Genomic DNA, 25,448 nt, shown 5'->3' with positions numbered 1-25,448 from the left:
TTAAGTTCAAATCTGGTCCCTTGTCTCCGTGTCTCAGCGATTTTTGAAAGGGTTTGGGAAAAAAAAAGAAAAAGAGTTTACTGTAAATATTATTTCCTCTCAATGTATAAAAGCGTCAGTGTGGGCTCTCACCTGAGGGAAGAGAGGCCGCTCCTCTCTCTTCTTCTTCAGGCAGTCAGCCATCAGCCTCTTCATGGCCTTTGGACAGTTGCTGCGGACCTTGCTGAGGTCAGGGGACAGGTAACCTCGTCCCACCATGAATATGATCTACGGAACAGAAAGAACGAGTCGTGAAACGAACTTCTGAGGTCTGCTCCCTCATCATTAATGACAAATCAAAGATCTGCAGCTCATTCCAAGTGTTTTTGGCATTTGTTCAAATTTGGTCTCAAACTTTAAATATGAGGTCCAAAGACAAAATGTGTCAGCCAGCTCTGCAACATCTACACAGCTAAAGAGGATCACAGAACTCTTTGGATAAGAAAAACCTCCTGGTGCCTGAAAACACCGTGCAGCAGAAAGATGGGAAACAAATATGGAGAAAGAAAGCAACAGCTCACGATTCAACGCGTAACACCTGCTGAGACCATGTGACGGTACGTGCATGCACATGAAGTGTGACGTGCACAGGACTTTACTCTGCTCAGCTTCAGCCGAATGTGAGACCAGTCAAACAGCGCCCCACAGTGGATGGATAATGAACCAAAGACAAACCCAGCTAAAGGCCTGGCAGAGCATCTCACCCATTCAACAGCAAACACCATTTATATTCCAAACATTATTAAAATGATGTTCAGTCCAATTTATTTTCAGCCTCTGAAAATGGAAACTTTGTATAAAACTGGCTGAAATTCCCCAAACATTAAACATCTGGGGTTCAATCCCTCCTTCTGCACGCCAAATATCCTCGGGCAAGATAACAACCCCAAGTAGAAAGTACTCGTATGACTGGATGAATGAGGCATGGTGTGTAACGTGCTCAGAGTAGAAAACCCGACAGAAAAGCCGTTTAACATGTTAATGCCACACTGGGGGAAATGCACCTGTTAAAGCAGCAAAAACATGGTTCAGTCTGACTGCTGAACCAGAGGTAAAATGGGGCGGAGTCTGGAGTTAACGGCACCGTATCTGTTGGAGCGAGTGCAGCAGTGGGGCCGCGATCACATCCACTCACCTGGTCTCTGTTGTTGATGTTGGAGTAGGGCAGCGCTCCTGACATCAGCTCGTAGAGTACGATGCCAAAGGCGTACACGTCCGACTGGAAGCTGTAGGGGTTCTTGTCCTGCAGCCGGATTACCTCTGGAGCCTGACGAAGCACAAGTTACACTGACCGTCAATAATTCACTGCTTGTTCAGTCGAACTGAAAGGAAACGTCTACAAAAGACTCAAATCAATATTATGGCAATGAAAGGGGGGGCGCTTCTTTTTCATATTCCCTGCAATAGTCTGTTCCCCCAAACAGGGTGAGAATGGGCTGATCTGCATTTCTGATCACTTCTGCGTTCTCACTCTTGCTGTATTAGCCTCAGCACGCCTGGTATAACGCATGAGCACATTTAGAGAGCACACATCAGATGGAAAGAATGACAGGAAAACAAAAAGTGTCTCGTAGGACACGAACACCGACCATCCAAAGAATAGAGCCTGAAAGCTGTTCAAACTGGTGGGAGCCACTCCAGCGGGACTTCACCGTAGCCAGACCAAAGTCCCCGATCTTCACTGTTAGGTCCTCATGGAGGAAAATATCTGGGACAACGGGTCAAGGAAACGCTCGTCTACGTCTGAGCTCCTTCATATTCCAATATGGATTTTCCATTTTGATCCTTCATGAAATGACAAAAAACCAAAACACTGACGTGACAATAACGACACACACATGCTGGATGCTACAATCCAGCGAATCAATAAGCATCGTTTCTTCTTCAGTTCCAGATATTCTGTATCGTGTGTCTTGCAGTGTTGTAGTATTACGCAGTATTGGACAATCACTGCATTCTGATCCCATCACTTTGGTGGATGAATGGTAATAATATCATATTTGATATATTGGTGCACTCCCTCTGTCTGGGCCGGGGGTCGTGGGAAGGTCCATACCTGCTGTGAGGTGTGCTCTTCTTATTTCCCCCTGAAATGAAGCATTTCTTGGTCCTGCTTACGCTCCTGTAGCACCAAGTCCAGCTTATCACCCGATGACTTTGATTCAAAAGGATACTGTTGCTCTTCAGATCTCTGTGTATGATGGACTTGGCATGCAGGTAACTGAAGGTGAAGAGCAAAGCGTCATTAGAGCGACGGCACTCGTTGTGGAATTTGACAGCGCTCGATGTTTGAAAGGTTACTCACTCCATGCCCTGAGCGGTCTGTCGGGCTATGTCGATCAGTTTGATCATCTCGAACTTGGTCTCGATGATGTGCAGGTGGTGGTACAGACTGGAGCCTTCACACCACTGGGTCACGATGGCCAGCTGGGGCTTGGTGGTGTAGCCCATGAAGAGCAAGATGTTCACGTGACGCGTTTTCCTGGTGCAAACACACAACGTGTTCAAATTACAGCAGGTTTACACTGATGACGCAGGATGCATCAGTAAGGCGACGTTCTGCAGCGTGCAGCAGCGCGCTGGTGCACAAAGGAGAAGGCGGGGCTTACCTGAGGACTCCCACTTCATTCTTGAATGCCTGAAGCTGCTGTGGCGTGGGAGCGGTGACATTCAGCATCTTCACTGCCACATCACCTGAGAGCCCGGGGACAAAATGATTAAAGATGACGCTAATTTACTAATCTTACTATAACACATGGAATCTGTCAATAACATCTAATATTAGCATTTATATCTACAGAAGCTAAATTATACACAACACAAAAGGTCATCATGTTGCCTGGCAACACACAACAGCCTAGCGAGGTGCTAAAATAGCTAATTCTTTGTCTTTTTGCACCTCATAACGACATCAGACCGCTTTCATGGCCAACAGCATAAACAGACCAGACATGACTGTACGATGGGTTCGGTCCTAACGCCGCTCAGCCCGTTTTACGCTACACGAGCCCAGAAGCTCTAATCTGCTTTATTTATTCCAAATCATTTTCAATTAAAACTAATTTCATTTTTATCTGTGGCGAGCAGGTTTATCCAGTTTGTTCACCCCGAGCTGATGGAAACTGTTCCACCCCAGAAAGAGCGCCGACTCAAACTCGTCCCTGACCTTAACCCGCTTGCTGGTCCTGCAGGACTAACTGATGCAGGAAGCGGCGTGTACACGCTGCTCATCAAAGTATGAACACGATCAGCAGGCAGGCTGCGGCATGTAGACGGCGCTCTGTAAGTGTCTTTGCCGAGCGTGGGGTGTGACGGCACGGCGCAGTCTTACCGTGCCACTTTCCCTTGAAGACAGTTCCAAAAGATCCAGAGCCTATCCTCTGACCCAGAGTAATCTGACCTTCTGGGATTTCCCAGTCATCACTGGAGTCCCGCCTCCCCAGGGTTTTCTGTCATACAGGACACTCGATCAGCACGAGCACACAATGAGACGCAGCACAACGCTAGCATCTGCGGACGCCACTCACCATCTTATTGCGGTCCTCGGACGAGGAGGACGATTTGCGCTCCCTCTGCGGGCACGGCGACTTCTGTGGGACCTTGACGTTGGTCAGAGAGCCAGGCAGAGAGGCGGGAGGCGTGGCCGACAGACCTGTGGTCGAACCTAGAGAAGAAGATAAAGAGTAGTGAAAGGTAAAGGTCTGGAAGTGAGGGACTTGTCAAAAACAGAGAAGGCAGGAAGGGAAAAAAAGAGACTGAGGCTTCAGCATCAGTGTGTGTGTGTGTGTGTGTGTGTGTGTGTGTGTGTGTGTGTGTGTGTGTGTGTGTGTGTGTGTGTGTGTGTGTTCACATGTACAGGACAGGTGAGGGCGTGCTTGGCTGGATGGCAGCTGTTTGTGTCACAGATTTGATATTTTTGTCACCGATTCTTCCAAAACAAAGGTTCGAATACGTAATCATCTTTTTTTCTCTGGACGGGTCCTGAAGTTAAGATTCAGAGGTCCTGAAAGAACTACAAAAATGTCGTCCCGACATTTTTAGCCAGCTCGTTTGAAAACAGACTTCACAGTAAAAGCAAAGAATACAAAACTGCTACTTCTAATCCGAGCCAATCAGTGTGCAGACCTGTTTGGTCAGTCAAAGGAGGGCACAGACTACGCCGTACTCTGGCACTCTGCCCCATGGAGGCGTTTTATGTTTGTGACACTAGCAAACACCTTTTTGATTTCAAACAGCTGCCAGTTCAGGCAATGGCTTCATATCCAATAGCTACAGATGCTACAGTTAGCTGTGATGTCTGAATAGAAATGGAAAAAAAATCCTGCAAACGAATCAATGGATCGTTCATGTCGACCAAAATCATGATTCAGTTATGAAGCTGGGAGGCTTTGGAAATCTTACAAAGACGACATATTAAAAGAAAAACTGGGAAACAAATATGACTCTTTGTTATTATGTAACAGCTGTAAACTGATTTTAACAGCCTGCTAACAAGATGTTGCAGTGAACATCAAGAGGCGGCTTTCTGATTAACATGTCATTCTTTTTAACCAATGACTGAACACAAGAGCGCCTCCATCAAAGAAACCGCTATCCATCGAGCAGGCAGCGTGTGGTACTGCGCCGTGAGGTGTATGGCTGAAGAAGCATGTGAGGGCATAAAGGCAAAGAACAGAGAGAGTGTGGAGGGAGACGGGGCTGAGGTGGAGATGTGGGTGGGGTGTGTATGTGAATGGAAGAACAACACAGGAACACAGAGGCCTAACTACCTCGGAAAACGGGCTCGGGCTCAAAATCAAACACTATGTCATTGGGATAGGAGTATAGGAGGGGGCTTGAGGTCCGTGTTCGGTGCTTCCTCAAGCAGCAGGCGGGGTGGGTCGGGGGGGCTGCAGGGCAAAGAGAGACAGACAGACCATCACTGCTACTCAACACGCCCCTGTCACTAACTAGGCTCTAACTATGGCTACACAGTCAGAGCTATAAGCTGTCAGTCAGGGTGGCTCCAGGGTTTGCTCTGGGCGTCCTCTACCATGAAGTCCACTGGCTCTTTACTCGAGTACATCTCCATGGTAACTCACACTGTGAGGGTCCAGGTTAGAGATCGACTGTTGTGGAGTTTTTGGATGACGCGTACACCTGCAGTAAACGTCAGCAGATGTTTGCTCTCATGCAGCAAAACCAAAACCTGTCTGCAGTCAGAAGTAATGAACACAATAAAATCACCGCAAGGATTATATGATCATGTACACACACACACACACACACACACACACACATGATCATTCATTTAATGGAAAACTTGATCATTGTCCTCTGTGGCAGCGCTGTGATAACGAGAGCTCTGCTAACTTGACTTTATTCATATAGTTTAGTAGCTTCTGCAATCTGACTGAAGCGCGCACACACACACACACACACACACACAGACAGACTCACACAGGTTTTTAATACTAAACTACTGCACAGCGCTCTTCCTCTGACACACACTGTGTGCAGCTGTGTGTTACTTCCAGCATATATTTCGTGTATTGTTTCTTTTATCACAGAATTTTTTTTTCCAGCTTTCGTGTCCATGTGTAGCTGAAACACTGGGTTAGCTTAAGATGTTTGTAGCTAGCTTCACGTGACTGCTTACTCTGACAACTTAAGACAACGGCTGTATCCCAATTCAGGGTCTGCAGCCTTAAAGGCCGCATTTTAAGGCCGATTACGTCACAGCGACGCGACGAAGGCTGTCCCAATTCAAAGGCTGCTCGAAATGCGGCCCTCAAATGCGTCCTTCATTTCCCTGAATTTTAAGGACGTGGCGGTGTAGACTTCGTGGCCCAACATATCCCAGAATGCATAGCGCGGCGGTGGGTGTGGATAATTTTGCCGAAAAAAACGGCGGATGAGGGGCGGCCGAAGAGTAAACTTTAAGTAAGTACTGAATATTATGTCACTTATTTATGTGCAAATGTTTAATAACGAAGATCATTAAAACATTCCTGTTGGCCACATGTCGGCAAAGTCATGTGACATCAGTGACGTTTGTACTAACTTGGTTTTAAAGCCTTTACTTTAAAATATACGCCGTTCAATAGCTGAGCTTAATCTTACAGAGAATGATCAAAGCTCATGTAGAAACAAACAAACAAATGAACAGAAGATTTTCTCCTTCATTTCTGTCAAACAAAGCTGTATGACACGTTTCCAGCTGTTAGTATCATGGTTACTAGGCAACCTGGGCAGCGTGATGGAGGCTAGATCGTCCCATTTCACAAGCCTCGCACTTCCGGCCTTAGCGGTCTTTGAGTACGCGGCCCTCGAGGATCGTTGAGACTGCGTACTTTAAGGCTGCAGACCCTGAATTGGGATACAGCCTTTGACTGCACTTTGTAATCGACTAATAACTGAACACCACTCATTCCCCAGCATGTCTTTATCCTGTCTTCCTTCTCTCACCCAAACCGGTCGCAGCAGATTGCCCCGCCCCTGTTAACAGGGAGTTTTTCCTTCCCGCTGTCGCCAAAGTGCTTGCTCATAGCGACTGTTGTGATTTCGTGCAGTGTAAAGTAAACTGAATTGAATTGCCAGATTAGTTTCAGGATCTAAAACTGCCACACTGAATGTACAACAGTCCACACACGTGTCACAGATGTCCCCTCTGTGTATCTTACTGCACACCCAGATTACACTGGAAACATTGTTTAACACTTTGCATGTATTGCGATGCTTTGCTGCAGAGCTGCTTTGTTGGAACTTTTGGAAAATTTGTCAAATGTTTTAGTTTCACGTGAGGAGGAGCCGAGCCTGGAGGAGCACTCAGACCGGTCATCCTCGAAAACCCCTGACCTTCAGCTCACGGCTCTGTGACTGGCAAGGCACAGGACTGAACGCACACACACGCACACAGATAAAAAAAATTCAAGAGCACAGAGATGTGAGATGATGGGGAAAAAGTTGTGTGAAGTTTCCCTCTTGGATGCTTACCTCCATCTGACCTCGGTAAGCCCTGATCTCGAATCAGGTCCTGAAATAAAGAAAGCAAAACAAACATGAACACGGTGTCATGATTTCAGCTGCAGAGGGTGAAAAACACACTTAACATAAATACATGAGGATTTGCTCCGAGTGCAAACTGATGGTATTTACAGAGGGTAAAGTATTGAACACGTCACCCGCTTTTGAATTAAATGTGTAAATGACATGAAATCCTCACCAGATGTTGGAGATGCAACAATCCATCCAATCCTCACGTGCACAGAAATCAAACCACAGGTGTCCAACAATTAAGTTATGTGTAATAATGAGAAACAATTGAACACATGAAGAAAAGACATGGAACAGCAGCTGAGATCTATCAGTAATTAAAAGTCCTGCCAATTAATGCAAATTAATGTCAGCTGGTTCATTTACAACTGATGGCCCGTAAAATGTGTCTCATTACCAACGAGTCGCCCAAGAAACATCTCATGGTGAGTAAAAACTGCTCAAGTGTTGCCAAACATACTGATGGTTCCAGTTACAAATACTACAAATACATAACCTTCTCTCTGCCCAACCAATCACAGCAGATGGCCCCGCCCCTCCCTGAGCCTGGTTCTGTCGGAGGTTTCTTCCTGTTAAAAGGGAGTTTTTCCTTCCCGCTGTCGCCAAAGTGCTGCTCATAGGGGGTCATATGATTGTTGGCTTTTTCTCTGTATGTATTATTGTAGGGTCTACCTTACATTATAAAGCACCTTGAGGCGACTGTTGTTGGGATTTAGCGCTGTATAAATAAAATTGAATTGAAAGTTGAATACATCTTGATAAAAATCTGCAGCCATCAGGAAGATGAAATAAGGGTGGACGTTTCAGCAAGACGACGACCCCCCGAAAACAGCCGAGGAAACTTAATCGGGTTCAGAGAAATGTTAGAATTGTCCAGCCAATCACGTGACCCGATCCCACTGAAACTCCACGGAAAGAACTAAAGACGGGGCCCACAGAGCCCTGAGGATGTGGAGACTGTTGGTGCTAAAGAATGGGTCGAAATCACACCTGAGAAATCGTGCGATTTGTTTCTCTGTACAGAAGCTGTCGTTGTCATCGGCAACAGTTTTTACATTTGTATTAAATAAATTTCAGCAAGCATGTTCAATAATTCTTCCCTGTGTCATTTCTCCTCATTACATATAATATTTGGACATCTACGGTTTGATTTCTTTGCATGTGTGGATTGGATGGGGTGTTGTTCAGGGAAGTAAAATACTACTAATAAAGAAAGTAAATAATAAAGTGTTATCAAAGAGTTATGGAAGAGTTTGTCCATCAGAGCGGCTCCACCGTCTGTGGACGATCGAGAGCTTCTGCTTGTCAACTTAAGGAAGTGTATTAACTGTTATTTTAATGTCAAGAGCACAAAAGAAATAAGAGACTACATCATTCTGGTAATTTGTAGAGTCATCTGTAACACAACTGTAACACATCTGTAACACATCTGTAGCGCATGCTGGACGTTGACGTGAAAAATGAAAAACATAGAATGAAAGAAAATTCTCATGTGTCAGCGAGTCCAGCGGACTCACATCGATGTTGACCGGTTCGATGGTGTTGATGTGCACATTGGGGGCAGAGGATGAACGGTCCCGCTGGCCAAACTGGTTGCGGTGGTCCTCCTCGTTGGGCCGGAAACTGGGCGGGATGGGTATGGATTTGGACGGCGACACAGTGGTGTGGCATATTGATCTGGACAGAAAGCCGCTGGTTAGTACTTCAAACTTCAGACTCTAAATGTTCTGCTGAGGAAACAGAAGGAAAACATCTCCTTTTCGGTATGAGGCTGGAGGACTCACCCAGTGGAGTCGGATGGGGGAAGTGACGGACAGGCCTCAGACACGGGCGTGGTTCCCTCTGAGGAGACCTCCTCCTGGGTGAACGGGTGGTGCTCAAAGAACTTGGACACTAGTAGCAAGCTGCAGAGCACACGCCGAAAACATACGATTCAGGCACAGTTGGAACTGTAACCTTAAACAGGCCAAACAAGCACTAACACACTGAGCACACTTGTTTCATTTGCCTACCAAAGGAACCAACGGTGAATTTTGGAGCTTACAGTAACTCGTTTTTATGTAGTCATGACATTTCTCTCTCTTTTTTGTTGCACTTTAAAATCTGAGGCATTGTTTGAACCCATTGAAGCTAAAAGCCTGAACATGTCGCTGCTCTTTGTTACCATAAAGATGAATCAGGATCTGTGCAGACGACAGCTTCATTCTGTTCACATTTTTACTGCCGGTACCGTCCTGATCCCTGCTTCCCCGTGACAGTCGCACATGTACAAAGATACAAACGTAGCTGCCTGTCAGCACGTAACTGCAGGTTCTCGGTGTCACGAGCAGAGGTCACTGAGCCGAGCCCGTGGAGCCATAACATCCTTATATCGTCCCAAACTGCTCACAGCAGCGTGCTCCTTCCTGCACTGAACTTACTCGAGCTGGTCGTAGTTGACGCACATGAGAGGAACCTCAGTGCTGCAGCGCTGGTGGAACTTGTAGCCACAGGTCTGACAGCGGAAACCCTGGAACAACAACTTTCTGCAGAAGTCACAGAAGGCCAGTGTAAAGAAAGTCTTCCTCACCTGTGGATCAAACAGAGACATACAGACCAGAGTCACCCCGGCTGCACTGAGCACTTCTCACTACGGGACACTTGATTTTCTGAAAGTACTTACAAAGTTGTGTGTGGTGAGCGGCACGTTTTCCAACACTTCTACATGCAGCTCCTCCCCCGTCAGCCACGAGATGTCTGTGTCCCAGCCAATAGGCTTCTTCTCTCTGAAACAGGAAGTGGGGAGTATCGGAAACTGTCTACACCTCAGCCAGCCGTTGGTTTAGCCACCGCACCAAGAGCGGTGCAAAACTAACCATGATGGTTTCCAGCAAAAACCCAAACATCCTACTGCTCCACTTTCATACAGCAGGACTCATGATACTGTGCGCCCTGTATAACCCTCCCCACAGTGTGGGACGTGCACCGCACTGTTGTACATAACGCGAGACTGCCTACATCAAAAATACCCGATGGCCGTATGGCGGTCCCAACACATAGGCCTATGAAAACCTTCAGAAGCAATAACCTGACGTCAGCATTTTGTGTATGGTGTTATCGGTGTGTCACATCGTGCTGGAGACAGTTTGGCCCTGCCATCTTTACGCTGTTGTTTTAGTTCGAGTTAAAGTTTACGGACATTAATTTTGCAGCGATGTGCCATTCCATCCATACAACCATCCACCCACGTATATCCAGGGCGGATCGTGGGGCAGCAGCCTAATCAGAGAAGCCCACACCTTCCTCTCACCAGCCACCTCCTTCAGCTTATCCAGGGGAACTCCAGCCGAGAGATGTAGCCTCCCCAGAGTCTGCCCTGTTGGGACATGCCTGGAACACCTCAGCCAGGAGGCATCCAATGAGATTCCAAGCCCTGGTTCCCTCCTCCTTTCAAAAACAGCGCGTCAAACAGGCAATATGGCAACGGGGGTGGAGAAGTGGCGATTAGCTTATCCTCTGCACTACTTCCCAGTTCTGATTATTGCACATAACTTCTTTGCATGTGTGGATTGGATGGACTGTGCCGTGAGAACTTCAAGGCAGTAGCACCTTTACAAATATATTTACTTAGAAAATAGTATTTTATTTATTTTTTGACAAGTGGGCCGGAAGAGTCGGCCATGGACCCAGGATGCACTGATGGAGCACATTCAGGTGTGGCCCATGTTGGACACCATCTCCATCTGACAACAAACACTCTGCAGGTACGCTCTGAGGACTGCGCCATCCCTGTGATTGTGAGACACGTGGCCTCACATTATGTGGCTGTAGCTCAGAAGGTGGAGCTGAACCTCTACTATCTTGAAGGTTGGTGGTTTGATGCCTGGCTGCTCCAGTCTGCAGCCAAATATGCTTCCCATTGGAAGTACGAATGTTGGAAGGTGCCCAGGTCTAGCGGCTGTGCCCCTCCACTACTGTGCTTGACAGCTGTGCCGATATGCTGTATGACGTTGTTTCAGAAGTTTTGTGGTTATCCACATGTAGCTTTAAAAACCTGCGACGTGCGATCGTGTTCTTTTAGAGAGAAGCTTTCCCTCGCAGCCCCTCCAAACGTGCCACACTTGTTCTAGTTAGACTGTTATGAACGTTAACTTTAAAGTGCTAACTGAGGCCGATAGTCTAAGCCAGCGGTCCCCAACCCGGCGCCGGTCTGTGAGTCGTTTGGTGCCGGGTCGCGAGAGTTGAGGCTCGGGTGTGAAATTTACGGTTTTCAGGGTTTTTATCGTCAACTCTGTTTCCCTGGGTCTTTCCCCGTGTTGTAGTTGTGTCTTATTTTGAAAGAAATATTTATGCGTTACCATAGCAACCAGAGGGCATTAAGGGGCAGAGAGGAGGATGTTACTCTCAATGTTGTTGGCGCATTTCAGGAGGACGCTGCTAATAAAGTTACACAACTACACAGTGAATTCGCACTTATTATATTTACAAAATAGCCCCGTTTTTGTCTCGGTCGTATCATTTTTTTGTCGTATTTATCCGCGACACCTTAAAAAAGGTTGGGACTGCTGGTCTAAGCTGCAGTTCTTGGGTTTGTTTTAAAGTGGTGCACATTCAGACCTCGGGGTAAATTTGCTGAGGTGTCCGATCCTGTGGGTCATTGTGCCACACACATCTGAATGCACCAGAGCAGCCAACTACTCAAACTTCTGCTTTCACAGAGGCGCTCACACTCACCACATTTCATGAAGTAGCCGTTAGCTGCTATTTGCTCTCTTAATCATTCAGAAGCAGTAAACAGGTACTTTTTTGTTTTTCCCCAGGACTGTGTGAAGGAGATTCCCAGCTGTTACCAAACTCATTTTCATACTATAGTTCTTATGTCTGCAGATAAAGGCCTGAAGCAAAAAACTGGCTAAACATTAAATTGGAAGTATCCTGACTGCCAGACAGGGAATCTGCACGTGACATCTACATCAGTCCATTCTTATAATATCTGTAACGAGGCAGCAGAGGTAAAATTAACATAATGTCACAGTGAAGTTGACCCTTTAAACACAAACTGTAATAACTTGGTGAATTCAGGTTTTATGCTAAGAATTAAATCACTAGCACAGTCCTCTCATCTGGCAGCTTCTTCACATCTTTCTCAAACATCCTCGCTGGGAGGAGTCAAGACGTGAAGGCGCGAGGAGACGCAGTGACATGAAACACCGACTGATACGCCTGTGAGACACCTACCCATCCTGTATCCTATAGACCGCACAGCACTCTGGAATGAGTCCTCGCATCATCAAGGCTTTCTTCAGGGAGTCCCTCACAGTCATCCCACAGCGTGCCGGCACCTGAAGGCAGCACAACGACACTCACTGAACTGACACAGAAATGACAGGACGTAACCAGGTTTGGGTTTTACATCTCTCAGCCAGCAGCCACAGGTCATCGTTTCAGGGAAGGTTGGCAGCAGTACAGTAGTATTACATTCAGTCATCTCGCCCGACCTCCGCCGATCGTCAACATTCAGAGAACCAGAACACCGACGATCCAGCTGACGTGGAGGGCTGGGCCTCCCTGGAAGCTTTACTCTGACCTTACGGGTCAGACTAATGCTCTCAGCCTTCGTCTGCATTAAACCACAGCAGACCTGTGAATGCACTTCAACCTCCTAAGACCTGAACTCTTCCACAGCAGCATTTTTAATCTCTCTTTGATATCTGGGCTGATGAATGTAAAAACAAAGAATTACCAGATTTTTTTTCTTTACCTCATTTTTGTTTCTAAGAAAAATCAGAGCCACATGTGAGGATATTCGTTTGAAATTTCAATAGAACAGTAGCAGCATAAAGTCCTCGTAAGTGGATATCAGGTCCTTGAGTATTTTGGTCTAAATAAACCAAAATGTGATGTCCACACATGTGGATGCAGGTCCTAGGAGGTTAATGACAAACTGAAGTTTTGTGCAGATTTATGCAGAAATCACCACACACAGAGTCCGTCACAGAGGCTCCGAATTATTCCCAAGCTGAGCCAGACGCTGTCACACAGAACTACGTTTAGCCAGAGACAGAAAAGAGAAGCAGCCGTCCTGTACATGTCTGAGTCGATCTGCGGGACTTTTTTTTATAATAAGCAAAGAGTTTGTCTTAGTAATAAATACCAAGTCAGTACGTCTTCCTGCCTATAATCTTTAGTCACATTTTACTTTTCAAAGTTAAGAATGCAATGTTTAAATCAAGCCTGATGTTTCCTCAAATGTGCAACAATAATTCAGAGGAAGAGCCAAGCTGATGTCCATGATGGACACCACCTCTCGCTCCTCCGACCACAGCTGTGACAGCCACGGTGTAGGATGAGCTGCAGGAGTCAGACTGAACAATATGCATCAATAATTTTTGCTGCTTTCACGAGTGCATTTCTCTGGTGAGCGATTAAGATGTTGAATAGTAAATGGACTGGTTCTGATACAGCGCTTTTCTACTCCAACCACTTTATACAACTTGCCTCATTCAGCCATTCACACATGCACTTTTTTTCTACACCCACGTGCTTTTTATCCAACAGTCATACTAACTCTGAGATTCAGGGTTAGTATTAGAGATGGCACGATACCACTTTTTTATGTCCAATACCGATATCATAAATTTGGATATCTGCCGATACCGATATGAATCCGATATAGTGTGTTTTTTAATCAATAAAACGTTTTTTTTATATCTTGCTGCATTTTGTATAAATTCATACTCAAGTTTAAGTAAATAACAACACTAAAGCTATTCTGTTATACCTGTATGTAAAAAATACACTGCACCCAAAATATTTCATAGTTCAGCAACACTGATCAATCTAATAAACTTAAACCTGCTCCATCCTCCCTATTCTGGTATTTTAAAGAGTACTTAGCAGAAATATTAAGCAACCTAACTAATAGGGTTGCAAACTCCCAGCAAAAAAAAATAGGGAACCACCCCCCACCCTCCACCTCATGATGCTTAATCGATGTAATCAACTTTAATTTGATGCAGTGTGGAAAAATGCACAGAAATAAATTATTTTTCAAGAATAATTAAATAGATTCAACATCTTTCTTCAACAGAACTGCAGACTGCACAGATGGTTCCCAAAGGAAAAAGTACTATAGCTTACTAGGGTATATATTAAACTTAATAGTTACTATATACAGTAATGGACTTCTATACATTTTACATCAGATTAAAACTTTGGGTGTAAGATTCAGATAATTATTTATTAAAAGCTCGACATTTTAAATGAGAATAAGAAAGAAAAGTATGTCTTTGTGCCCCCTTTTTCCTGTTCATGCCCTATCGGCCCCCCTGGCTAAACTTTGCTAGATCCGCCCCTGCACAGTTACCAGCCGTCAGCTGCGTAGAAAAAGATCCTGGTGTAGAAAGTAATATTAAATAAATTCTAACAACAGCTTATCAAGCTTAAACGTGCTGCTGTTGTTCAGCTGCTGGTTTCCTCTTTCTGGTGCAAAGTGGGCCAAAAACAAAGAAGAGAGACGGACTCGCGAAAGAAAAGCCGATCAGCTGATCATTGATCAGTTTCATGATTGAAGTAGCAGCAGGAGAGAGAGAGAGAGAGAGAGAGAGAGAGGCAGTCGCTCCATATATCGGTTGTTAAGCTTAACGTGGGAATGCTTTACAAACACTCAGAGATGAACTTACACACTTGCTTTATTTCTCTCTGGGAAAACTTCCTCGGAGATGAAATGCTGGTTTGGTAGCGAGGCTACAAATACACACAGCCGCTCTATCACGTGATGCATACTGCTGCGACGTGCTACGGTTATGAGCCGAGTTACGCCGTGTTGCAAGTTTTGTGAGGTGCTTTTTTGATATTTAATGGATCAGATTACATTTTTTATTTCTCGCCGATATCCGATCCAGTAATTTGGGTCAGTATCGGACCGATACGTGATATCGGATCGGTCCATCTGTAGTTAGTATCTGCCCAATGCGCTACTGTCAATTGAATGGAAATACAAATACATAAAGGGACTTTATGGAATATTTATGCCTTAATGTAAAACCACGTTTTATTTTAAACTAGAGATTTGTATTGCTGTGAGTATCTGACAGCGAGTGAGACCGAGCACTTTGTGCAACCTAAAGTCAAAAAGGCTGCACGCCGTCTTTCATCTCTGAGGTTTTATGACAAAATAATAATCACGTGTTCCTCAGCAACACGCTACATGTTACACTGTATCATCATTAACTCAGCAAAAACTAAGTCAACATGAAAAAGCAGTTTGTGAAAGACCAGATGCAAAGATCACCAAGAGGATATATTAACTCTGAACATCTAATATCTGCTGCTGCAAATGAAAATAAGCGCTGGCTCTCAGGAGCCTCGTCAATCAGACTTTCGTGCCTTAAAATCCACGTAAGCATCCCGAGAGAGCGGCTCACACTTACCACTGTTCGCTGTTTGTTGGGCAGGAAGACCCTGACAATGGGTTTCTGGGGGGAGCGAGGGTTGGCTCGGCTTGTGTCAGTGGGGGTCTGCAGGACAGCCAAAGTGTTTGGGGCCGAGTGGAAAGCCTGAGGCCCTGCACCAACCCCACAACCTCCTATCTTGACTTCCAGAAGGGCTGGTATAGCAGACTGAGGGCAGGAGAAGTCTGCGCTGTTACCGATGGCCTCCAGCAGCTGCTGCTCCCTCTGCTGCAGAGCGTCCAGTTTGCTGGTGTACTCCTCATAGGCCTGCCAAAGAAGAACCGTGAGGAACGAACTCGACAGCTTCAACACCTCCGGTGACATTTACGAGGGTCACAGCAAGTTCTGTTCACACAAGCCGAAACGATCTTACCTCTAGATAAATGGAGGGAGGGTTGTGTTCTCCGCCAAACTTGTCCAGGAGAGCCTCCAGATGTTCTTGTGTTAACTTTATCATCTGTTTGATGTTCCAGATCTGCAAGGAAACACGGTAAAATGTAAATACCTGCACGACTAAAAAACATAACATTATCATACCAGCTTTACCAGGATCAGATAACATGGACACCCCTCGAGATGTACAGATGTAATCAGTAAAAAACAATAAAAAATAAAGTATTTAATTGGTTCTTTCTTTCTACTTTTAGGACCTCGGTGAAGTAGCTGGGGACACTGGGGCTGTAGCTCCTTTACTAACAGGTTGGTGTTCGATCGCTGGGTGTTTGGTGGAGACACCTGTGGCACATTTTTGTCACGGGGTAGGAAAGAACAACACAAGAGCCAACCCTCCATCACCGGGCTTATCACATGCAGAGAGATGAAACGAGCTAAACCAAATAATTTATGCATCATTTATAGCGCTCAGGGGTTAAAGGTGGGCCAGAACCAGCATTAGGTTCATTACTCAAAAAAAGTCATGTTTACACATTACTCATTACTTTTCTTTAAACCATAGCATGTTACTTAGTTTCTACCAGAGTACACCTGTTACATTACTTTTGTCTTTCTCTGTAAAATGATCTGAAATATTGCATAATTACCAGCTCGCAATATAAATCTGAGACTACAGACTCACACCAACAAAAATCCTTATGCTAACACACACACACACACACACACACACACACACACACACACCATTTTTCTTTTAGTTTTTTCATGTATGAACTCAAACCAAACACACACAGTGAAGATGAACACCAGCCCATCGCGACCTCAGAGCGACCGTTACAGCGATTCTCCTTCACAAACATGAACAGGTTGACATGGATGCTGCGCCGCTGCCTTTGTTACCTGATGAAGTTCAGCATGATGTAGCCGCTTCTGTCCTGGGTGCAGTTTTACTGTTGCACTCTTATTCTTAATTGCTCTAAAGCACTAAAGTAGTGACCATATCTACACTTACTTTGACATCGGGCCTGTAGCGGGACGAAAAGCAGCAAGCTCGATGTTTTTTGCTTTTCCCTCTTTCTACCCACCCAGTGTGCAGATAAGCGAGAATTTTGTTAACACAAGTAGCAACACAATTGTAACTACGATTACTGAAACAGTACTCTGTTACTGATTACTGTAATATCTACAAGTTGTTGTTTGAGGCACTTCGGCGAGTGTTGAAGCGGAGCGAGGATGAAGACAGTAACGTGTAAAACACACAGTAAATACACAAAGTGCTTCAGTGTGTCAGCTAATGCTAATGCTACTGTATTACTCGCATAGAGAGCAGTGAGAGCTAATTCCCCCAAGACAGACAGCACAGGAAAGGAAAAGAGAGCTTAGAGTTAAAGGAAGGACAGCTCAGCCCTACGTTTCTTTCTCACTGTTGTCCCGACTGTACTCATTATTCTGTGGACGCAAAGTCATCATCTACAATGCAGGCGACAGGAAGCAGAAATTAGCTTTCGCTGAAAGGTAGATGGTCTATGCCAGGGGTGAGTGATTCCAGGCCTCGAGGGCCGGTGTCCTGCAGGATCTCACCCTGGGTCTGCACACCTGAACCAAATGATTAGTTCAATACCAGGCCTCTGGAGAACTACAAGACATGTTAAGGAAGTAATTTAGCCATTTGAATCAGCTGTGTTGGATCAAGGACACATCTAAAACCTGCAGGACACCGGCCCTCGAGGCCTGGGGTTGGACACCCCAGGCCTATGCCTTAGCGTTGGGTGAGGAGGTCAGTAAGTGAAAGAAAATGTTTAATGATGTGAAGTGCTACACATATATGCGGCATGATTGAAGAACGTGAATAATGGTTTAAAACACCTTCCTTATTAGTGTTTGACATTTTCCATTAAACGGTTCTCAAATGTCACTTAATATCCGAGTGTTTCTTGATTTGAGATTAGTCGTTTAGTCCAGTTTACTTTTCCTCGTTTAGTCGACCAAGTGTCAGGAACAAGGGTGATGTACAGAGCTGCAGAACAAAACAGAGGGACAAAGCTGATGAGGCATACCATGAGGATATGGGAGAGAGTTGAAGCCAGGTTAAGAAGAGAGGTGTCAATCAGTGCGTGGCAGTATGGCTTCATGCACCGAGTGGAAGAGCACTACACATGTGACGCTTCACCGAGTCTTTATGGATCAGAGAAAGCAGATGATACCGTGCCAAGAGAGGAGCTGTGGTTCTGCATGAAGAAGTCAAGAGTGGCAGAGAAGTATGTGAGGGTGGTGCAGGATGGGCGTAGGGATGGTGAGATTACATCAGGGATCTGCTCTGAGCCCACTCTGGTGTGCAGTGCTAATGGGCAGATTGACAGGTGAGGCCAGAGAAGCACCTGTTTGCAGACGACACTCATCTGTAGTGAGAGTAGAAATCCAATATCCTATGAGGTGGAGGAATGCTCTGGAGAGAAGAGATGAAAATCGATAGAAGCATAAGTATAAATACGAGTCGGGCAGGTGGGACAGTGCAGATGCAAGGAGTAGAGCCAGTGATGGTAGAAGAGCTTCAGTAGCTGGGGTCAACCATCGAAAGAAGTGAACAGTGTACACGAGGGGTGAAGAAAAGAGTACAGGCAGAGTGGAGGTGAGTGCAGGGGTGAAGCGTCAAAGTAGGATAGCAGCAAGAGGGAAGCAGACGGTTATAAGATGGTAATGAGACTTGCTATATGCATGGCTGGGTGTTGTTTGTGGCTGAGCTGCAGAGCAGGGATGGAGCAGTGGGTTCCAGCTGTGGTGAAGGAGAGCTGACGCCACAACAGCCAATTATGCCTCCCCTACTGAAGCAGGACAGGGAACCTGGAGGAGAGACAGCTGAGCAGAGCACAAAGCAGAGGGCTGACTCAAGTGAGTGCTAGGAAGTGACTTCACAAGTCACTTCCTTCTTCAATGCCCTGTACCAACACAGAGCAGAGCAGCTACCTGAACGCTGCTCCAACAGAGGTCGATTATCTTGTTAATAATTTCACCTCCTCACTACGTACGACTCTGGATACTGTAGCTCCAGTGAAAACTAAGGTCTCTAATCAGAAGTACCTGACTCCGTGGTATAATTCTCAAACAGCCTAAAGCAGATGACTCGTAAGCTGGAGAGGAAATGGCGTGTCACAAATTTAGAGGATCATCATTTAGCCTGGAGAAATAGTTTGTTGCTTTATAAGAAAGCCCTCCGCAAAGCCAGAACATCTTACTATTCATCACTGATTGAAGAAAATAAGAACAACCCCAGGTTTCTCTTCAGCTCTGTAGCCAGGCTGACAAACAGTCAGAGCTCTGTGGAGCCAACCATCCCTTTAACGTTAACTAGTAATGACTTCATGAACTTCTTCACAAATAAAATTTTAATCATTAGAGAAAAAATGACCAATAATCATCCCACAGATGTAATATTATCTACAGCTACTCTTAGTACCATTGATGTTAAGTTAGACTCTTTTTCTCCAATTGATCTTTCTGAGTTAACTTCAATAATTACTTCCTCCAAACCATCAACGTGTCTTTTAGACCCCATTCCTACAAAACTGCTCAAAGAAGTCCTGCCATTAATTAATTCTTCGATCTTAAATATGATCAACCTATCTCTAATGGTCGGCTATGTGCCACAGGCCTTCAAGCTGGCTGTGGTTAAACCTTTACTCAAAAAGCATCTCTAGACCCAGCAGTCTTAGCTAATTATAGGCCAATCTCCAACCTTCCTTTCATATCAAAAATCCTTGAAAGAGTAGTTGTCAAACAGCTAACAGATCATCTGCAGAGGAATGGTTTATTTGAAGAGTTTCAGTCAGGTTTCAGAGCTCATCACAGCACAGAAACAGCTTTAGTGAAGGTTACAAATGATCTTCTTATGGCCTCTGACAGTGGACTCATCTCTGTGCTTGTCCTGCTAGACCTCAGTGCAGCGTTCGATACTGTCGACCATAATATCCTATTAGAGCGATTAGAACATGCTGTAGGTATTACAGGTACTGCACTGCAGTGGTTTGTATCATATCTATCTAATAGACTCCAGTTTGTGCATGTAAATGGAGAGTCCTCTTCACACACTGAGGTTAATTATGGAGTTCCACAGGGTTCAGTGCTAGGACCAATTCTGTTTACATTATACATGCTTCCCTTAGGCAGCATCATTAGAAGACATAGCATACATTTACACTGCTGTTCTGTCATTGCCTGTTAGCTAGTACTAGCAAAATAAATGCAGTTATTTTGTTTATAGCGGTAATCTGTTCAAGTATTAGTATAACACTAGTCTATTTTTATGTTTGTGAATTAGGGGCTGGCGATATATCGAACTTACTCGATGTATCGCTGGTTTTTCCATGGCTGAAATCGCTTTATCATAAACTGTTTGCAAAACGCAGTAATTTGACAAACATGCTGTAAAACTATTGTCGCTAAAAGGCAGCAGCGCCACAAATGTCTTCCACCAGCTGAAAAGTCATTACCTGCAAAATGAATGTTTAAAACTCTGCATGTGACCGTCTCTCTACGCACCAAAGAACAAGTTAAATAAACTACCTGTGACGGTCGTTTTATAGTCACTATCCAGACTTTTGTGCCTGTAATCTGAGGTCATCACATTTTTTTTCCCCCCATTTTTATATGTTATAAATAAAATAGAGCACCCTTTTTAGTGTTGACCACAGACTTACTGTCACAGTCATTTGTGGAAAACCTCTGTGTGCAACTGTGGGTAAAATCAAACGTTTCAATTCATTCAGACTTTTTGTTTTCATGTCTATTTGAATGAGCAAACCAGCGCAGTGTTCGGCAGTACATGGTTACAAATAACATTTAAGGTTATTTACACATATCGTGATATCAGGTAAAAATATCGTGATATCAGGTAAAAATATCGTGATATCAGGTAAAATATCGTGATATCAGGTAAAATATCGTGATATCAGGTAAAATATCGTGATATCAGATTTTCCTCATATCTCACGGCCCTCTCAGACAAAACTGTTTTTATTACAGTGGAAGTGTAATGTGATGCATTCAGTTTAGACGCAGGGTCATGCAGCGGTCATCATGCTACGCTCTATACACTTGACTTCATGCGTGTAAAACAAATGTATAAATGTAAAACAATACTAATTAACTTGGGGAAATAAAAAAGGCTCAAATCTCTAATAAACAGATAACAAATAAATAGATGGTATCGTCTCATTGTCAAAGAAGACAGGCAGAGGAGACGGCATGATGTTGATGTCCGGGAAGGAAAGCGGACATTTCTATGTCTTCTCTGATCTCACTGACGATTCTCCACCACAGCGATGCACTTTGACTGCTTTACACTCTTTAGCATTAGGAGGCGGCTAATCGCTTCGAGTCAGGAGATGCTAGAGCGAGATTTCCCTTCCAGGCCTGCAGTTAGCCGTTTGATCTGTCTCTGAAACAAAAGTTTGGCTTTCTTAAAAACGTATCACTGTCCTAACGCTGCCCATGAACAGCTGCTCTGTTGCTGAGGATCAATCATTTGGGAAACTGAAGCGATGCCTCCTCTGGCCTCCTCTCTTCCACTCCTTCAAGGTTTTTATGCCACTACTCCACATCTTTGCTCTCCTGTGCTTTATCGCATTTTGCTGGTCATCTCTGCACTTTGCTTCCCCCACCTGTCATCTGACCTCTGTGTGTGGCTCACAGCTGATCACTGGACAGTTGGTTTCCATTGATAATGTTTTATGGTCCAACTCCTCATACCTGGAAACCAGTACTGTTTGGATGTGGTGCTCTGTGCACACACTAAGTGATGTGAATTGCACTTTTAGAAAAAAGGGAGTTTTTAAAGCAAAGCTTTTTATACTAATGTTAAAACAACGGTTCCCCAGCATTAATCAATCCATCCTCACCATCTTTGACTTTTCCTCTCAGTGTCAAACTCTGCTGCAAACAGACAGACCCTGCTCTCAAAAGTCTCCATGATTCTGTTCATCTGGACATGAATCGATGTTTGATTGTGTTCATGGTCCAGATGAACAGAATCAGCTTCCTGGGATTTCCACACCTGGACGATTCTTTACTCTGGTCACACATTAATGACCACATCCTGTAAATATGGACACTTGTGACAGTTGGTTCAGGGGGCGACCGCGGTTCAGGGTGTTGGAAAGCTCATCTGTAACCGGAAGGTCGCCGGTTGGATCCCCCAGCTCTCTCTGTCCTGGTCGTTGTGTTCTTGGCCAAGACACTTCACCTACCGCCTACTGGTGTTGTCCAGAGGGGCGGATGGCGCGATATGTCAGCCTGGCTTCTGTCAGTCTGCCCCAGGGCAGCTGTGGCTACAACTGTGGTTTGCCTGCAGTGTGTGAATGTGAGAGTGAATAAATAGTGGAATTGTAAAGCGCTTTGGGTGCCTAGAAAAGCGCTTTATAAATGCAATCCATTACTGACATGGATGAACAGAATGCAACTGAAAAGCACCATCAAACACAGTCGCAGCTCAAGCTCAGCTCTCATTACTTCAATCACTTTAGAGCTTTATCCAAGTTTCCAATGCACAGCAGGTTCAAACAGGTTCAGATAGTTTCTCCGTCCTACAAAGTCCTGAAAATAATCAGAGTGAAGCTAATTCAATAACCAGCCAAACACAAACTTACAGAATTTAGAATTGATTATTTTTAAATTGGGTCAGAAAAGCTACGGTTTACTGATTGTTTATGTTTACACAGCTTGAGACATGCTGGGAAATGCACCATGAAGGTCGCGTTAGGGAATAAAGACTGATTATCCATCCAGCTGCACAGCAGCAGAGCTGGATAACCGATGGATCACAGTTTGCTAACTGTACTGTACAGTTAGCAGCCTTGAATTATCCCAGTGTTCTGGGACGACGTTTAATCCTCTCAGGGTGATGTCCAAACACCAAAATATTCATCCCGGGTTTCCCTTTAAATCTGTAGTTAGAGCCATAAAATTATTTTAACCAACATGGAATATTCTCAGTGCGACGCAGTGACAGAGCGGATCCAGAAACGACTCAAACCAGCTGCTGGAGAACGGTGCAGCAGGGACAGGTGAGTTTGCTTTGCAGAGACTTCATCTGCAGTTTTTCATATAAAACAGCGCTGTGTGCGTGGACCAGGGCTCAACACGTCCTGCTCCTGATGTTATCTGGAGTTTGAATGGCACATGAAAAAAGCCCCTCTGAAATACACACTAAACCATTTTATGAAGAGGCCTGAGAGTCATACCTGAGCTCAGATTTGTGATTATAGACGTTTGAAGAGAAACCAGCAGATGCGCCTGTAGCCGACACACTCAGGCCACCACACCGCAGATGCTCCAGAGACTAAAATCCAGAGTCAGCGCAGTCTTTAAATGCTTTTATTTTTAGTCTCTGGTGAGCTCAGGCCCCTGGAGCTCTCACTACAGAGCTGCAGTGACAGAGACGTGGACACAGGAACTCTCCAAATGTTCACGCAGGAGTTCTGGACCCTAAGATGGGTGCTGCCAAAGCCTGTGGCGGATTTCTCATGTTCTGTATGACATAGCAGGGAAATGTGTTCACGTCAGACATGAGCTGCAGTGTTGTTTGTTCCAAACTTTAACACAAAGCTATCCTGCTGTGTGCTTCGGGCTGCTGTCGTGGTCCAGCAGGGAGGCCTGTGACCTGCAGAATCAAGGCTAGGCTACGTGGTCAGTGCAGACACCGCTGAGGACACAGCCTGATGCTTTCTGCGTGTGCGTGTGGAGGAGTTGCGGAGATGCTAGTCATCTTGTGTCACATTAGTAAAAGTAGCATGTGTGGCTAAATCACACCTCAAACACCACAAGCACGACTCGGGCTAGCCTCCAGGTCCACCATCAGCATCCCCGGCAGCAGCCCTCTGAGCGCAGGCCTCGCAGCACCGCTCGCCGTCAAACTTTGTCCGCACCGCAGTTCCGCACGACACAGCACGAAGCGCTAAACTGCGTCTTTGTGCTTTGAACAGCGGTGTGTGCGCGCGCGCGTGTGTGCGCGTGCTGTTGTCGCAGCAGGCTGCAGATGCTGTGAGGCTGGAGAGAGAGGCGAGCAGGCCCGACACAAACACAGCTCCGCAGCCCGGAGCTTCCCCCGCCACGGAGCCCGGCCCGCGAGCCGGGTGAGCCGGGGCCGCTCGCATTTCCAGCCCTGCGCCGCAGCCCACCGCCCGGGCTCCAGCCGCCGTTTCCCGAACCTTTCCATCCAATTACCTCCGCTCGGAGCCCGTGTCCCCTGCCCAGCTTCGACCCGCTGCCGTGGGGCTTACCTCCTCATCCTGCGGACCTCCCGGGATCCCCGACGAGCAGGACGAGTCCAGTCCGGCGCCCAGCTCGTCCAGGCCCCGCTCCCTGCCCGGCTCCAGCTCCGTAGTGTCTCCGTTAAAGACGGGCGGTGGGGACTCGGCGCTGCTCAACGCCGCCATTTTAAACTGCGAGAAAGTGAGTGGAAAATAATCGAGGAAAACGCAACCCGGTGCTGAGGACAGGAGGGGGAGACAGAGGCACGGGCCAGAGCTCCGGACCTCTTTCGATTGAGTAAAACCGGAAAAAGCAGCCGTTTGAAACGACCGCGGTGCTGGAAACGACCACGGAGAGCTTCTTACAGCCTTCCTGCGTCCACCTGCCGCTGGGAGCTTCGGGTGCCCGGGACGCTGAACACGCAGGAGTGCTGCAAGGTGGCAACCCTGGATGACCCGAAGCGTGCCGAGTGCCAGGATTCAGCCCCTCAGTACTCAGCGTGGTAGGAAACACGGGCTTAGCATGAGCGAACCGCGGCTGATTATGAGTGTGCGCTCAGCCAAAGTGAAACAAGTCCGCACAAAGATGGCAATGCAGGGAGACCCGAACATTAACAACATCTGAATTCAAACTTTTATTCACATGAGGGGCCAAGTCCATTTATTTAGCAGCCTTCTTATAGATCACAAGTGGGGAACTCCAAGTGTCCAGGGCCGGTGTCCTGCAGGTTCTAGATACCTGAATCAAATGATTAGTTCATAACCAGACCTCTGGAGAACTTCAAGACATTTAAATCAGCTGTGTTGGATCAACAACACATCTAAGACCTGCAGGACACGGGCCCTGGAGGCCTGGAGTTCCCCACCCCTGGTTTAGTAACTACCTGCAATAGCAAACCTTTTTCTTAATGTCACGGAAGTCAGAATGCAGTAAATGGATGGGCTGCTACTTAAAGAACACCTCAATACTCAATGTGAGCACTCAAAGCACGTTCTCCTACAATGAGACGTCTCATTCACCCAGTCGCACACACTCATAGTGCTTTTATCTGTGCCCAAGTGCTGTCCAACACACACACACACACACACACACACACACACTGCATCCATCGGAGTATCTCAGGGTTCAGTATGTTGCCCAATGATACTTCAACTCTTGGACAGTAGGAGCTGGCAATCATCCCGATTGGTCGATGACTCCACCAGCCTCAGTATTTCACAAATTGTTTAATGCCCACATGTGCTTACGTCAGCAGGTCGACCCAGAAAAACAGACTGTGGATAGCAGTTTTGGATTTTTCCTCTT

The 25,448-nt window shown here is 45.8% G+C and overlaps 1 protein-coding gene across 2 annotated transcripts in view; it reads right to left on the bottom strand.

Moving 5' to 3' along the window:
* braf (B-Raf proto-oncogene, serine/threonine kinase) overlaps window positions 1-25,381 on the bottom strand; it is a 33,557-nt gene extending 8,176 nt beyond the window's left edge. Inside the window, exons 1-18 of one of the 2 annotated variants that reach the window (XM_084910491.1) lie at window positions 24,173-25,381; window positions 15,880-15,981; window positions 15,486-15,773; window positions 12,292-12,395; window positions 9,737-9,839; window positions 9,495-9,643; window positions 8,859-8,978; window positions 8,592-8,751; window positions 7,015-7,054; window positions 4,809-4,928; window positions 3,567-3,703; window positions 3,371-3,488; window positions 2,649-2,733; window positions 2,345-2,521; window positions 2,214-2,260; window positions 1,629-1,747; window positions 1,175-1,306; window positions 133-267 (exon numbers count right to left, since the gene is read on the bottom strand). In XM_084910491.1, the coding sequence (XP_084766617.1) occupies window positions 133-267; window positions 1,175-1,306; window positions 1,629-1,747; window positions 2,214-2,260; window positions 2,345-2,521; window positions 2,649-2,733; window positions 3,371-3,488; window positions 3,567-3,703; window positions 4,809-4,928; window positions 7,015-7,054; window positions 8,592-8,751; window positions 8,859-8,978; window positions 9,495-9,643; window positions 9,737-9,839; window positions 12,292-12,395; window positions 15,486-15,773; window positions 15,880-15,981; window positions 24,173-24,328 (2,292 nt within the window). In that variant the 5' untranslated portion in view covers window positions 24,329-25,381. The remainder of the gene's footprint in view (window positions 1-132; window positions 268-1,174; window positions 1,307-1,628; window positions 1,748-2,213; window positions 2,261-2,344; window positions 2,522-2,648; window positions 2,734-3,370; window positions 3,489-3,566; window positions 3,704-4,808; window positions 4,929-7,014; window positions 7,055-8,591; window positions 8,752-8,858; window positions 8,979-9,494; window positions 9,644-9,736; window positions 9,840-12,291; window positions 12,396-15,485; window positions 15,774-15,879; window positions 15,982-24,172) is intronic. The other variant, XM_084910492.1, reaches the window with a different exon arrangement.
* Window positions 25,382-25,448: the final 67 nt, after the last annotated feature.

The sequence above is a fragment of the Perissodus microlepis genome, chromosome 17 (assembly GCF_051167445.1).
Source record: "Perissodus microlepis isolate ML-2025 ecotype Zambia chromosome 17, ASM5116744v1, whole genome shotgun sequence".
Lineage (NCBI taxonomy): Eukaryota > Metazoa > Chordata > Actinopteri > Cichliformes > Cichlidae > Perissodus > Perissodus microlepis.
This window is presented reverse-complemented; position numbering and strand designations above follow the sequence as displayed.